The following is a 14152-nucleotide window of genomic DNA, read 5'->3' as shown; positions in this document are numbered from 1 at the left end:
CCACACTCCTTCCGATATTACACAGCTACCAAACAAATGCGACGTAGATTCTAACTCAGATTCACAAAGGACGCAAGTTCTGTCCAATGTTATGCCTCTCCGGTGCAGAGAAACCTTTGTTGGTAATCTATTTGTGAGGTATCTCCAACCAAACAGAGTTGTATTTGACGGCACCTTGATGCTCCGGTGCAGAGAAACCTTTGTTGGTAATCTATTTGTGAGGTATCTCCAACCAAACAAAGCTGTATCCAAAGGCACCTTGATGAATGAATAAATCTATTAACTCCTGTTTTTAATAATGTAAATCTGACACTAAAATTTTTCAACTAAAACGTTATTTTCTCATAGTGAAGTTAGGAGTGTAACACTCTTCTATGCCCCACATAAATTTTATGAATCAATCATTTTAAACAACAACACAAGGGTGTCACACGTCATAAAAACATACATAAATCAATCCTGCTCCATAACACGGGTTACTATAGTAAACAAGTAAACTAAACATTTTATATCTAGGATGCTACACGACATCCAATATGTTTGATTTGTACTTGAGATGTCACACGTTATCCAACACATTTGATTTGGGTGAAGAACTTATAAAAAAACAACGCAGCAGATTCATTATAAAAATTTAATTAATTCTTCTACGACTAAGGCTGAGTCTTAAACTCTACCATTCAAAACGTCAACAAAAGATAAGCGTCGTCAACACTCCATTCAACATCTTAGAGTATAACCATGAAATTAATAGCAAATACAGCTAAATACTCAACAAAGAAATCAAAAAGACAAGCGTCAACTTCAACCCTGTAGATGTTTTTGATTGGCTGTATTTTTTGGTAAAACAAATAGTGTCTTTATCATGTCAAGACCGGTGTCATGACATGCATTGTTTTGAAGTTTTTCTTGTGCAGGTTTTTACTGATGTCAAGACCGATGTCATGACATCCGAAGCTGCTGTGTTTTATTATGTTCTCAGCATGGTTGGTTGATCTGTTAAGACTTTGCGCGCCTCTTTTGGAAGCTTTGGATATTGATTCGCTTCAGAACAACGTTATGCGATGTTTATTCATAGGATCTTTGATTTATGGAAATGGTTTTAAATTAGGTTTAAAACTAATATTGGATCCAAGGCCCAGCTGCTGCAAGGTTATATATATCAAATGAAGAAGCTGCTGGATAGAGTTTTTTTTAGGGTTTGCCGTCCAGAAGTTTGTTGTGTTGTTCGTCTGTGTTCTAGATTTCTTGTAAGCCAAACAATCATCATGATGATTGTCTTGGTCTAGGCGTTTTTGTTTTGAGTTGTAAAAAGTACTCAAAGCTTTTAAGCACGAGTACTATTGTTCTTGATCAAAGCTTTTAAGCAAGATCAAGGTGTGTTTTGAAGAGTGTCTTCTTTTGCTTTTCGTCTGTTAGTTTTTCATCACTGCTGTGATTGAGGGGGAGTGAGTAGGAGCTCTGGTCTAGCTGTTTAGATTGAAGTTGCATTGGGTAGATATTAAGTGAAAGGCGTAATATTGAGTTGTATTACCTTGAATTAATATTACTTATAGTGGACTTCCTCCCTGGCTTGGTAGCCCCCAGATGTAGGTGTGTTTGCACCGAACTGGGTTAACAATTTTCCTGTGTTGTTTTTCTGTTTGTACTTTGTTCATTTGTTTAAAAACATTCAGATAGTGATGTCGTGACATCCTGTAAGACATCGCGTGTCTGAGTCCAGAATTTCAATTGGCATCAGAGCAGGCACCCTGCCTGTTTTTACTGGGTGAGATCTAGGGAAAGTATTTTCTGGTTCGATGGACAAAGAAGGTGGTGGATTTATAATGAGACCACCCATTCTGGATGGCTCTAATTATGATTATTGGAAACCTCTCATGGTGGCTTTTCTGAAATCTGTGAACAGCAAAGCATGGAGAGCTGTGAACAAAGGATGGGAACATCCTGTTATTACTGATAAAGATGGCAACAAAACTCTTAAACCAGAGGAAGAGTGGGACAAAGATGAAGAGGCATTGGCGCTTGGCAACTCTAAAGCTCTAAATGCTTTATTCAATGGAATTGACAAAAATATATTCAGACTGGTGCACCAGTGTGAACTAGCCAAAGATGTCTGGGATATCCTAAAGACTACTCATGAGGGCACCTCCAAAGTGAAGATGTCAAGACTTCAACTGCTAACTACAAAATTTGAAAATCTAAGGATGAGGGATGATGAAAGTATTAAGGATTTTCATATGAATTTACTCGATATTGCTAATACCTCAGGAGCCTTGGGAGAAAAAATGTTTGATGAAAAGTTGGTAAGGAAAATCCTTAGATCCCTACCTAAGAGATTTGATATGAAAGTTACAGCTATAGAAGAGGCACAGGACATCAGCAAAATGAAGGTAGAAGAGTTAATTGGATCTCTTCAAACCTTTGAGATGGGAATCAGTGAAAATTCTGAAAAGAAGAACAAGAGCATAGCCTTTGTGTCCAACTCTCAAGAAGAAGTAAAGGAAAGTAGAGAAGAGAATGTATCTGAATCTATAGCTATGCTTGGTAAACAATTCAACAAAATTATGAGAAGGATGCATCAGAAGTCAAGACCTAATGTCAAGAACATCTCATCTGACATCAATGGATCTTATGACTCTGGCAGAGGAGCTAAACCAGAAGAAAAGTACAATCACAACAAAGGGATCCAATGTCATGGATGTGAAGGGTATGGACATATTAGAGCTGAATGCCCTACCTATCTCAAGAAACAAAAGAAAGGATTGTCTGTCTCCTGGTCTGATGAAGATTCAGAGAGTGATTTTGAAGAAGAATCAGCCAAACATGTCACAGCCCTTACTGGAATTTGCAATTCTGATGAAAATTCTAGGAAAGACGAGCTAACCTTTGAAGAACTGGCAGGTTCCTACAGAAAGCTGTGTATCAAATGTGCAGAAGTGGTTCAACAAGGTGAAAAGCAGAAGAAATACATAGCTCAGTTGGAGGCTGATAACAAAGAGCTTAATGAAACTATATCTGAACTGAATGGTGAAACTATCCTGTTACAATCCAAACTTGATCAGATGTCAAAATCAGTAAAAATGTTGAACAGTGGCACGGATATGTTGGAGGAGATCTTGCAGGTTGGAAAAAGTTCAAGAGATATGTCTGGTATAGGTTTTGTTGGTGCAAAGAAATATGTCCAAGATAGTAGCAGAACTAAACCTGAAGCTGAGATGTTGAAGCCGATGTCAAAACATGTGACTCAACATCACGAGAAAGGGGAAATGAAGAGAAAGTTTCAAAGATGGAGATGTCATTACTGTGGAAGATTTGGGCACATTAAGCCTTTTTGCTTCAGACTACATGGATATCCAGATCAAGCTCCTTCTTACAAACCTAAGCAGATCATGCCCATCCAGAAGCAACAATGGAAACCTAAAAATATGGCCTTAATAGCCCATACATCTCTTAGAGTTTCAGCCAAAGAAGACTGGTATTTTGATAGTGGATGTTCCAGACACATGACTGGACTCAAGAATCTGCTTGTTGATATCAAAAGTCATTCTACTAGTTATGTAACCTTTGGTGATGGAGCTAAAGGAGAAATCAAAGGAGTTGGAAAATTAGACTGTTCAGGAGTGCCAAGTTTAGAAGGTGTTTTGTTGGTCAAGGGCCTGACAGCTAACCTCATAAGCATCAGTCAACTATGTGACCAAGGATACCAAGTCAACTTCACTAAAGCTGAGTGTGTGGTTACTAATGAAGAAAAGGAAGTAGTAATGAGGGGTGTCAGATCCAAAGATAACTGCTACTTGTGGGTGTCTCATGAATCCAGCTACTCTACTGTTTGTTCTAAAGAAGAAGAAGCAAAGCTGTGGCACCAAAAACTTGGTCACCTTCATCTAAGAGGTATGAAACGAATTATTTCTCTGGAAGCTGTAAGAGGAATTCCTAAGCTACAAATTGATGAAGGAAAAATATGTGGTGAATGTCAGGTAGGAAAACAAACCAGAATGTCACATCCAAAGGTTACACATCTGACTACTTCCAGAGTTCTTGAACTTCTACATATGGACTTGATGGGACCAATGCAAATAGAAAGTCTTGGAGGAAATAAATATGCTTATGTGGTTATGGATGACTACTCCAGGTACACTTGGGTAAACTTCATCAGAGAAAAGTCAGATGTGTTTGATGTTTTGAAGGACTTATGTCAAAGAATTCAAAGAGAAAAAGAAAATGGTGTTGTGAGAATCAGAAGTGATCATGGAAAGGAATTTGAGAATCAAAAGTTTGCTGAATTCTGCTCCTCTAAAGGAATACATCATGAATTCTCTTCCCCTATTACTCCACAGCAAAATGGGGTTGTTGAACGAAAGAATAGAACTATTCAAGAATCAGCAAGAGCTATGATCCATGCTAAGAATCTTCCTATCTACTTCTGGGCTGAAGCCATGAATACTGCTTGTTATGTCCATAATAGAGTTACCTTAAGAAAAGGAACCTCTACCACCCTATATGAGATCTGGAAGGGAAGAAAACCCACTGTCAAATACTTCCATGTGTTTGGTAGTAAGTGTTACATTCTTGCTGATAGAGATCACAGGAGGAAGATGGATCCCAAGAGTGATGAAGGAATCTTTCTGGGCTACTCTACAAACAGTAGAGCCTATAGAGTATTCAACTCAAGAACCAAAACAATAATGGAATCCATAAATGTTGTGGTTGATGATGTTCACAATCAAGCAGATGTCACAGAAGATGTTGGAACATTCTGGGATCTTACAGCAGAAGGGTCTACAAGAGAAGATGATTGCAGTCCCACTATCACAGAAGCTGAGCCTGAACCCCCTAACAAGAGTCCTTCTATAAGACTTCAGAAAGATCATCCTAAAGAACTTATTATAGGAGATCTCAACAGTGGAGTTATTACAAGGTCAAGAGAAGTTATCTCAAACTCTTGTTTTGTGTCAAAAATTGAACCTAAAAATGTCAAGGAAGCATTAACAGATGAGTTCTGGATTAATGCCATGGAGGAAGAATTAGGTCAGTTTGAAAGAAATAAAGTATGGGAGCTGGTACCAAGACCTAAAGGTACTAATGTCATTGGAACTAAATGGGTTTACAAGAACAAGTCAGATGAACAGGGAACTGTTATCAGAAACAAAGCAAGGCTAGTTGCTCAAGGATACACCCAAGTTGAAGGAATTGACTTTGATGAAACCTTTGCCCCTGTTGCCAGACTTGAGTCAATTAGGCTGTTGTTAGGGATTGCTTGTATTCTGAAATTCAAACTATACCAGATGGATGTGAAGAGTGCTTTCTTGAATGGATATTTGAATGAGGAAGTCTATGTAGAACAACCTAAAGGTTTTGCAGATCCAAACCACCCTGATCATGTATACAAATTAAGAAAAGCTCTTTATGGTTTGAACCAAGCCCCTAGAGCTTGGTATGAGAGACTAACTGAGTTTCTTACTAGCAATGGATACAGGAAAGGAGGGATAGATAAAACTCTCTTTGTTAAAGATGAAGGAGGGAAGATTCTGATAGCTCAAATCTATGTGGATGATATTGTATTTGGTGGGATGTCAGACAAGATGACTAGACATTTTGTTGATCAGATGCAATCTGAATTTGAAATGAGTCTAGTTGGAGAATTAACCTATTTTCTTGGGCTGCAAGTCAAACAGATGGAAGACTCAATCTTTCTCTCTCAGAGCAAGTATGCTAGAAACATTGTCAAAAAGTTTGGAATGGAAAATGCTTCTCACAAAAGGACACCAGCACCTACCCATTTGAAGCTGACCAAAGATGAAAAGGGAACCAGTGTTGATCAAAGTCTATACAGAAGCATGATAGGAAGTCTGCTGTATCTTACAGCCAGTAGACCTGATATTGCCTTTGCTGTAGGGGTATGTGCCAGGTATCAAGCAGAACCCAAAACCAGCCATATCAATCAAGTCAAGAGGATCCTGAAATATGTGAATGGTACTTATGAATATGGAATGCTCTACTCTCATGGGTGTGAACCCATTCTCACGAGGTATTGTGATGCAGACTGGGCAGGAAGTGCTGATGACAGAAAAAGTACTTCAGGAGGATGTTTCTTCTTGGGTAATAATCTTATTTCATGGTTCAGCAAGAAACAAAATTGTGTGTCTCTGTCCACTGCAGAGGCAGAATACATTGCAGCAGGAAGTAGTTGCTCTCAGCTTGTTTGGATGAAACAGATGTTATCAGAATACAATGTCACACAAGATGTCATGACATTATATTGTGACAATTTAAGTGCCATTAACATCTCAACGAATCCTATTCATCATAGCAGGACCAAGCACATTGATATTAGACATCATTACATTAGAGATCTTGTTGAAAATAAAACAATTGTCTTGGAACATGTTGCTACAAACCTTCAACTAGCTGATATTTTCACAAAAGCCTTGGATGCAAATCAATTTGAAAATCTAAGAAGCAAACTAGGCATTTGTCTTTGTGAAGGATTATAGCAATTAATTGGATATGGGACCAGCACTATTTCTCTCTTGACTGTCAAGTATACTCTGCTGATGGTGGTGATGATCATACTGTTGGTAGTGATGACTGCGGAGGGTAAGGATGCTGATGCCCGAACTAGTAGCTCCAATGATGTGGAGATGAGTATAGAGAATGATTCTGCTGTTTGGCTTCTTTTGTGGCTAGAAAGGGGGAGAAGTGATAGATGATGATGTAGTTGATGTTTTGGTTGTTGGTGTGGCTGCTGGGATTCTGTTTGGTTCCTTGGTTGTACTATGAGCAAGATGTTGTTGGCTAACAGAATTTATTCTGTTTTTGGATCCTTGTGTCTATTGGCTGCTGTGTGTATTCTGATCTCTGATGGTATCATCTATTATTGTTTTAGCCAAAAATTCGCCAAAGGGGGAGTTTGTAGATGTTTTTGATTGGCTGTATTTTTTGGTAAAACAAATAGTGTCTTTATCATGTCAAGACCGGTGTCATGACATGCATTGTTTTGAAGTTTTTCTTGTGCAGGTTTTTACTGATGTCAAGACCGATGTCATGACATCCGAAGCTGCTGTGTTTTATTATGTTCTCAGCATGGTTGGTTGATCTGTTAAGACTTTGCGCGCCTCTTTTGGAAACTTTGGATATTGATTCGCTTCAGAACAACGTTATGCGATGTTTATTCATAGGATCTTTGATTTATGGAAATGGTTTTAAATTAGGTTTAAAACTAATATTGGATCCAAGGCCCAGCTGCTGCAAGGTTATATATATCAAATGAAGAAGCTGCTGGATAGAGTTTTTTTTAGGGTTTGCCGTCCAGAAGTTTGTTGTGTTGTTCGTCTGTGTTCTAGATTTCTTGTAAGCCAAACAATCATCATGATGATTGTCTTGGTCTAGGCGTTTTTGTTTTGAGTTGTAAAAAGTACTCAAAGCTTTTAAGCACGAGTACTATTGTTCTTGATCAAAGCTTTTAAGCAAGATCAAGGTGTGTTTTGAAGAGTGTCTTCTTTTGCTTTTCGTCTGTTAGTTTTTCATCACTGCTGTGATTGAGGGGGAGTGAGTAGGAGCTCTGGTCTAGCTGTTTAGATTGAAGTTGCATTGGGTAGATATTAAGTGAAAGGCGTAATATTGAGTTGTATTACCTTGAATTAATATTACTTATAGTGGACTTCCTCCCTGGCTTGGTAGCCCCCAGATGTAGGGGTGTTTGCACCGAACTGGGTTAACAATTTTCCTGTGTTGTTTTTCTGTTTGTACTTTGTTCATTTGTTTAAAAACATTCAGATAGTGATGTCGTGACATCCTGTAAGACATCGCGTGTCTGAGTCCAGAATTTCAAACCCAATGTTACATGATTCAGAGTAAAATACCTACTACTCAAAACAATTAACTGAAGCAAGCTCCAATAGCTAACTTCCACTCACTTCCTTGGAACCTACTCCTGAATATTTGCACTGTGAGATATTGGATCGAACTCAAGTATGGCCGAAGGGTAGCTTCTTGGTTCGACAGGATTAAGCATGAAGTCAAAGGTTGTTCACATGCTTGTGTCGAAGATGCTAGGGTTGTTAGCATGTTAAATTAGGTTTTAGTTTTTAAACCCTAATTTGTTAAGTTAGCTTGTTCATTAAGTTGGCTTGTGTAATGGGCCTTGTGGAAAAGCCCATTAGTTAGTATGTTAGGTTTTATTATAAAGAGCATACTAGTCTCTCATCATTGCTAAGCTGCAAATCCTAATTTAGGGTGAGAGAGGTTATTTGTTATTCTTGTAAACTTGTAATCTTGTTTTAAGAGAAAGTAAAAGAATAGAAGTTATAACCAATTCTTGTGTTCTTCTTATCTTCCCTTATTCCTAAAAACGATGTCAAGAACAAAGTATAATAGGAATAAGGGAAGATACGAAGAACACAAGAATTGGTTATAACTGCTATTCTTTTCTTTCTCTTAAAACAAGCCTACAAGTTTACAAGAATAGCAAATAACCTCTCTCACCCTAAATTAGGTTTTGCAGCTTAGCAATGATGAGAGACTAATATGCTATTAATAATAAAACCTAACATACTAACTAATGGGCTTTTTCAACAAGGTCTATTATATAAGCCTACTTAATAAACAAGCTAACTTAACAAATTAGGGTTTAAACACTAAAACCTAATGTAACATGCTAACAACCCTAGCATCTTCGACACAAGCATGTGAACAACCTTCGACTTTATGCTTAATCCTGTCGAACCAAGAAGCTACCCTTTGGCCATACTAGAGTTCGATCCAATATCTCACAAATCTCCACCTTGGACCTAACTCTACAACATCAAGGGAACAAACTAGCTTTCTTCATGCAGCTATATCAACTGCATACAGTGGAAAAACTTGCAACTCAGCAATGTCTTGGTGATCATATCAGCAACATTGTCTTCAGTCGAAACCTTCAGCACTTGGACTTCTCCACGCTCGATTACTCGTCTGACGAATAAAGTTGAGAAATTCAGAAGACCTCACTACACAAGAACTATTTTCAAAGGAGCATAATAATCTAAGGGAAAGTCGAGGGGAGTGGATGAAAAAAACTGCTGAGTCTTGTACGCTAATTTCAACTGTCATTGCTACTGGAGTTTTCACTGCTGCAACTAGTTTACCAGGAGGAACTAATGATGACATAGGAAAACCTAACTATTTATCGAACACATCATTTTTGGTGTTTGCAATATCAGATGCATTGGCACTCATCTCATCTTCAACGGTAATATTGATCTTCTTGTCTATTCTTGTCTCACGCTATAGAGAGTATGATTTTAATAAATCATTGCCTTTAAAGCTAATATTTGGATTGATCACGTTATTCATCTCTATCGCAAGCATGATGGTAGCATTTAGCAGTGCCTTCTTCATTATATACTATCATGGTTTTAAGTGGGTTCCTAGTTCCATTGCAATACTTTCTTCCATCCCGATACTTTTGTACATATGTTTGCAGTTTTCACTATTTTCAAATATTATTTACCCAAGCTACTATTGGAGGAAGATATCTATGTCTGGTAAAAACATGCTTGATGTACTCAAGAAGTAAAGGATCATTATTGTAAGGAAAATGCTTACGGTAAAAGACAAGTGTGACAACAAAAAATGCAAGAATCTTATTTTTTGGATGGTGTCAATTGAAATTTGAAGCATCTAAATGATTTTCATTTTGTTGGGGTGGTGAGTGTTTTCATTCTACATTTTGGCTTATGTAACCTTGGATTTGTATTCCCCTCTCTCCGTCTATAAATCATTAGTAACAAACATCATTACTCTCGTTGTAATATGTACTGAATTTATTTCTATAAATTTTTTATTTAAGTTATAATATTGAAATTGTTCCGTTTTTAGTCATATTTGTTTGATAATTCATATCATGATATTGAGAAATGATGTTAGTGACGAAAGATTACTCATAACTAGTTCCATGAAGAAGTATACCTATCTAAAAAGTATAAATATTAACGATTTCCTAATTTTTAAATAAGACTTTAATATGGGGCACTTATATATTTTCAAATCCCTCCAAATTTTGAAAATAACTATTTTCCTTTATTTGAACCTGTTGCGGTTTGGGAAAAAGAAATGATGGGACACTGATGATAATCGTCTTGAATGAGGGCTTTGATCTCCTTTACAGCTGTAAGGAGTGGATCTACATGGTTAACACTCCAACGCTCAAGCCAGGTCAATATTAAAAAAGAGTAAAGTGAAATTAGAGACCAGAGATTGTGTACTTTCTAAGAGAATTTGAACTGTTTTATATGATGAGTTGAGTATAAAGGGCTTGAGACGGATTGGCCCTTGGCCCATTGGGTCTTTGGTCGGTCATTGAGGGAGAAGGGGTTAGTCTTACATACCATTGGTGTATTCCTTTTCCACCTTCAGTAAAAGTTGTTGTGTCTTTTGTATCTACATCTTCAGTAAAAGACGATGTTTTGATTCTTTCCTACCTTCAGTAAAAGCTGGTAGTCCACCTTCAGTAAAAGTCGGTGCATCTTTTGTATCTACATCTTCAATAAAAGTCGATGTTTAGATCCTTTCCAACCTTCAGTAAAAGATGGTAGTCCACCTTCAGTAAAAGTTTGTTCATCTTTTGTATCTACAATAAAAAGTCCATGTTTAGATCCTTTCCTACCTTCAATAAAAGCTGGTAGTCCACCTTCAGTAAAAGTCGGTGCATCTTTTGTATCTACTGTAAAAGTCGATGTTTAGATCCTTTCCTACCTTCAATAAAAGCTGGTAGTCCACCTTTCATTAAAAGTCGGTGCATCTTTTGTATCTTCATCTTCAATTAAAGTTGATGTTTAGATCATTTCCTACCTTCAGTAAAAGTCGGTAGTCCACCGCCAGTAAAAGTTGGTGTATTATTACATCTCTAGTGAAAGATGATGCTTTAACCTTTATGGTGCGAAATATTTTCCCCAATAAAGTATCTTTTCCCAGCAAAGTCTTGTTTTCCCCAGTGGAGTTCTTCCCACGAGACATTTGTCTTCCACGGTCAATTTCCTTCTTCTTACTGGTGATGTTAGGTTTCCCAATATTTCACAATCATGACTAATGCATTCATTAGCATTGCATTACATCTTAGGTTAAAAAATTTGTGTTTTATATTTAAGTCTCTTCAATCGTGTCGAAACAAAGAATTCCAATCATCGTTTCATTTGCATCTTTTGACCCTAAGATCATAATCCCAATTTTTCACAATCCCAATATTTCACAATCACAATTTTTCGTATCTATATCTTTTGACAATCCCAATATTTCACAATCCTAATTTTTGACCCTAAGATCATACATCATTTGCATCTTAATCATTATTCAAGAGCTTCATCTTAAAGCTTTATTTTTGGTGTTATGCTCACTTCATCACCGAGGGGAACCATCAAGCACCAATGTTTGTTTCGCTTGTATATGTTATACTAACCAAAATACCAAAAATATTGCTTAATTTCTTTTGTATGTTTGTGTTTTGTAGGTATCAAGCCAAAACATCCATTAAACAAGGCATCTTCAAAAAATCTGACAGGGGAAATTGATTTCCCTTTGGATGAAATCGATTTCCATAGTGCCAAATTCTCACTTTTTCACAGTGGAAATCGATTTTCCTCCTTGGTAAATCGATTTCATGCAGCAAATTTAGGCCAAAAAGAAACAATTCTCAAACTTAGTGATATTTGACACCATTTGTTGGGAGAATATTCTTGATCTCATAATTTCATGCCTCATCATAATTAAATCCTATCATACACCCTCATTTGATGACATGTGCACCACTTGATCATTTCTTGGATCACTTTTTATTATTATCAACATTCCACATCATTGCCATAATTAATTTCTTTCATAAACCTCATTTAAATCCCATTTCTTACCAATTAAATTCAAATTAATCTCCAAGGGACAATTACCAATTTGCCACTACCCTCACTTCCAATTCTATAAATAGAGGCATCCTCACCTTCAATTCACAAGCTTTTGATAGCCAAACTCACCTTGCAAAAATTTCTCTAGAAGCTTTTGAGAGCCAAAATCACTCTTGCGAATTCTCTTCCCAACCTTTCCCAAATCACTCAAAGGCAAAAAAGTTAGTGAGATTCACAGTGAATCTTAATAATCTTTGAGCTAAACCTACATCCAAACACATTTTCTTCATCAAATCTTGGTAGATCAAGGCTTGTTGGTGTTTGTTCTTGGAGAAGTTGATTTCAATTGGTAATTTCTAGATCCACTTCCTTCCTTCAAGATGTGATCCTTTGTTGATTATGTGTGTTACATATATGGTGTTATTTTGGTGCTATTTGATGGTATTTTTCATGCACAATTGTATCTAAGATCACAAGGTGTTTGGTTTTATGTTTAAACAAGTTTTCTCCCTTTAGAAAATGCACTATTTTTCTGAAAAATGCACTGATGAAATCGATTTCCCTCTGGATGAAATCAATTTCATGCTGTTGTTTTGCGCAGTTTTTGAAAAATGCAGTTGATGAAATCGATTTCCCTCTGAATGAAATCGATTTCATGCTGACAGAATCCTGTTTTTTGCCTTTTAAAACTTATTTTTGATGATTCCTCTTCTCCTACTCCCTTCTTTTGATGTTTACTTTGAATTGCATGTTTAGAGGTCTAATTCGTTTTCAAATTCAATGGAATTAGGGTGTTGATGTGATGAAAATCCTAATCCAGATTATTAAGCGATTGAACTCGAAGATGGCATGAACCTTTAACGTAATTCCATCTTTTCTTCTCTTTTATTTTGATCGATGAAAATCTTCGATATCATTGGAATTCTTTTGAGTTCTTAATGAAGATGAGACCGTTACCTCTTTTCTTTTTGTGTGGCATCACTTTCGGAAAATGATCTACATATTGTTTCTCTAAAGAGTCATCCCGTATGTATCAATCATGGGATACCTTTAAAGAGAGGAATTAGTCCTCATGACACAAGACTAGCTAGTCAAAATATCCAAACAAGCTCCAAGAGAAGTAAACACTTCAAACAAAAGCTCAAAATAATTCCTACTTAATGAATATGATGAACAAATAAGGTTTTGTGTAATTTGTGTTTTTTTCTGGGTTTAATGCTTGATGAATATGATGAACAATGTTTTTCTTTTTTTCTTTCTTACAATCTGAAGGGTTTTTTGGATAGGGAAGATGATGAAGATGATTGTTTTTTCTGAGAATTCTAGGGTTTCTCTGTGTTGTACTCAGCAACTGTGTATTTTGCAGATTGTGAACAATGCTCTCCCCCTTGGGAATTGTGCAATGATTGTTTTTATACCCATAGAATTAGGGTTTGATGTGTTAACATGCCTTTCTGAATTCTATATTAAGCTTAACCAAGCTTGATTTTCTGATTTTTGTGTGAAATGTGATTTTCTCTATAACTGCACTGTAACTTTGATGTGTTACTATGATGAAGCTCTTTTACTGAACTGTTATGCAGAATTTGTCCCTTTGTTTTTTACTGTGAACCAAGAAATCATTTTTTGTGATTTGTAGTAAAAAACTGAATTTGGATCCATGATTTGGAGTTCTAAAAATGTATGAGGCCTTGAATCTTGCAAGCATGATTTGAATCAATCAACTAAATATTCTGATTCCTTCACACAAACCCTAATGATGAACCTCTTTGAGAAATTCTTTATGTTTTTATTTTGTGGATTCAAACCCGTTCATTTCTTTCAAGTACTTGATGATTGGTGAGTTTGGAGGAAGGAAATGGAATGAAGATGGACATAGGAAAAATATTGATTTTTGTGTATTTTGTAAATGAACTTTTGGATAGATGTATGAACTTTGGATTTTACGTGAATGTGATTCTCTTTTAAATCAAATTTGAATTTCTCTTTTTCCTCCATTATGCTTGAAATTGATATCCATTAATCACTTGAATCACAAAGTTGAGTTCAACAAGAAACCAATCAATTTCTCCAATTGAACTTGAATGAATACCAATCCAATGATAATTCCAAATCAATTCCAATCCTTAATGAACACAAACCATTCTACGTGCAACTTCAATGTACCCCTAATTCGATTCAATTAAACTAGCAATAATAAGATTGCCTCGATCAAGATTGATCCCACAAACTCATATCTCGCGCCATGGCCCAAAGATTTAACGATTCAATCCACT

At 36.5% G+C, this 14152-nt stretch overlaps 1 protein-coding gene across 1 annotated transcript; it reads left to right on the top strand.

The window, feature by feature from the left end:
• The first annotated feature begins 6584 nt into the window (after positions 1–6584).
• On the top strand, positions 6585–9559 carry LOC131597769 (uncharacterized). Its single transcript, XM_058870442.1, has 2 exons — positions 6585–6665; positions 8969–9559. Exons 1-2 carry the CDS (start codon positions 6585–6587, stop codon positions 9557–9559), a joined length of 672 nt encoding a protein of 223 aa, XP_058726425.1.
• Positions 9560–14152: the final 4593 nt, after the last annotated feature.

This window comes from Vicia villosa, linkage group LG4, assembly GCF_029867415.1.
Source record: "Vicia villosa cultivar HV-30 ecotype Madison, WI linkage group LG4, Vvil1.0, whole genome shotgun sequence".
NCBI classification, from domain to species: domain Eukaryota; kingdom Viridiplantae; phylum Streptophyta; class Magnoliopsida; order Fabales; family Fabaceae; genus Vicia; species Vicia villosa.
This window is presented reverse-complemented; position numbering and strand designations above follow the sequence as displayed.

Bases quoted from the DNA above. Each gene is read 5' to 3' on its own strand.
- LOC131597769 (XM_058870442.1), top strand. From the start codon at position 6,585: ATGACTGCGGAGGGTAAGGATGCTGATGCCCGAACTAGTAGCTCCAAT. The intron at 6,666-8,968 runs GTTTGGCTTCTT...TGACGAATAAAG, and splicing joins GTATAGAGAATGATTCTGCT to TTGAGAAATTCAGAAGACCT.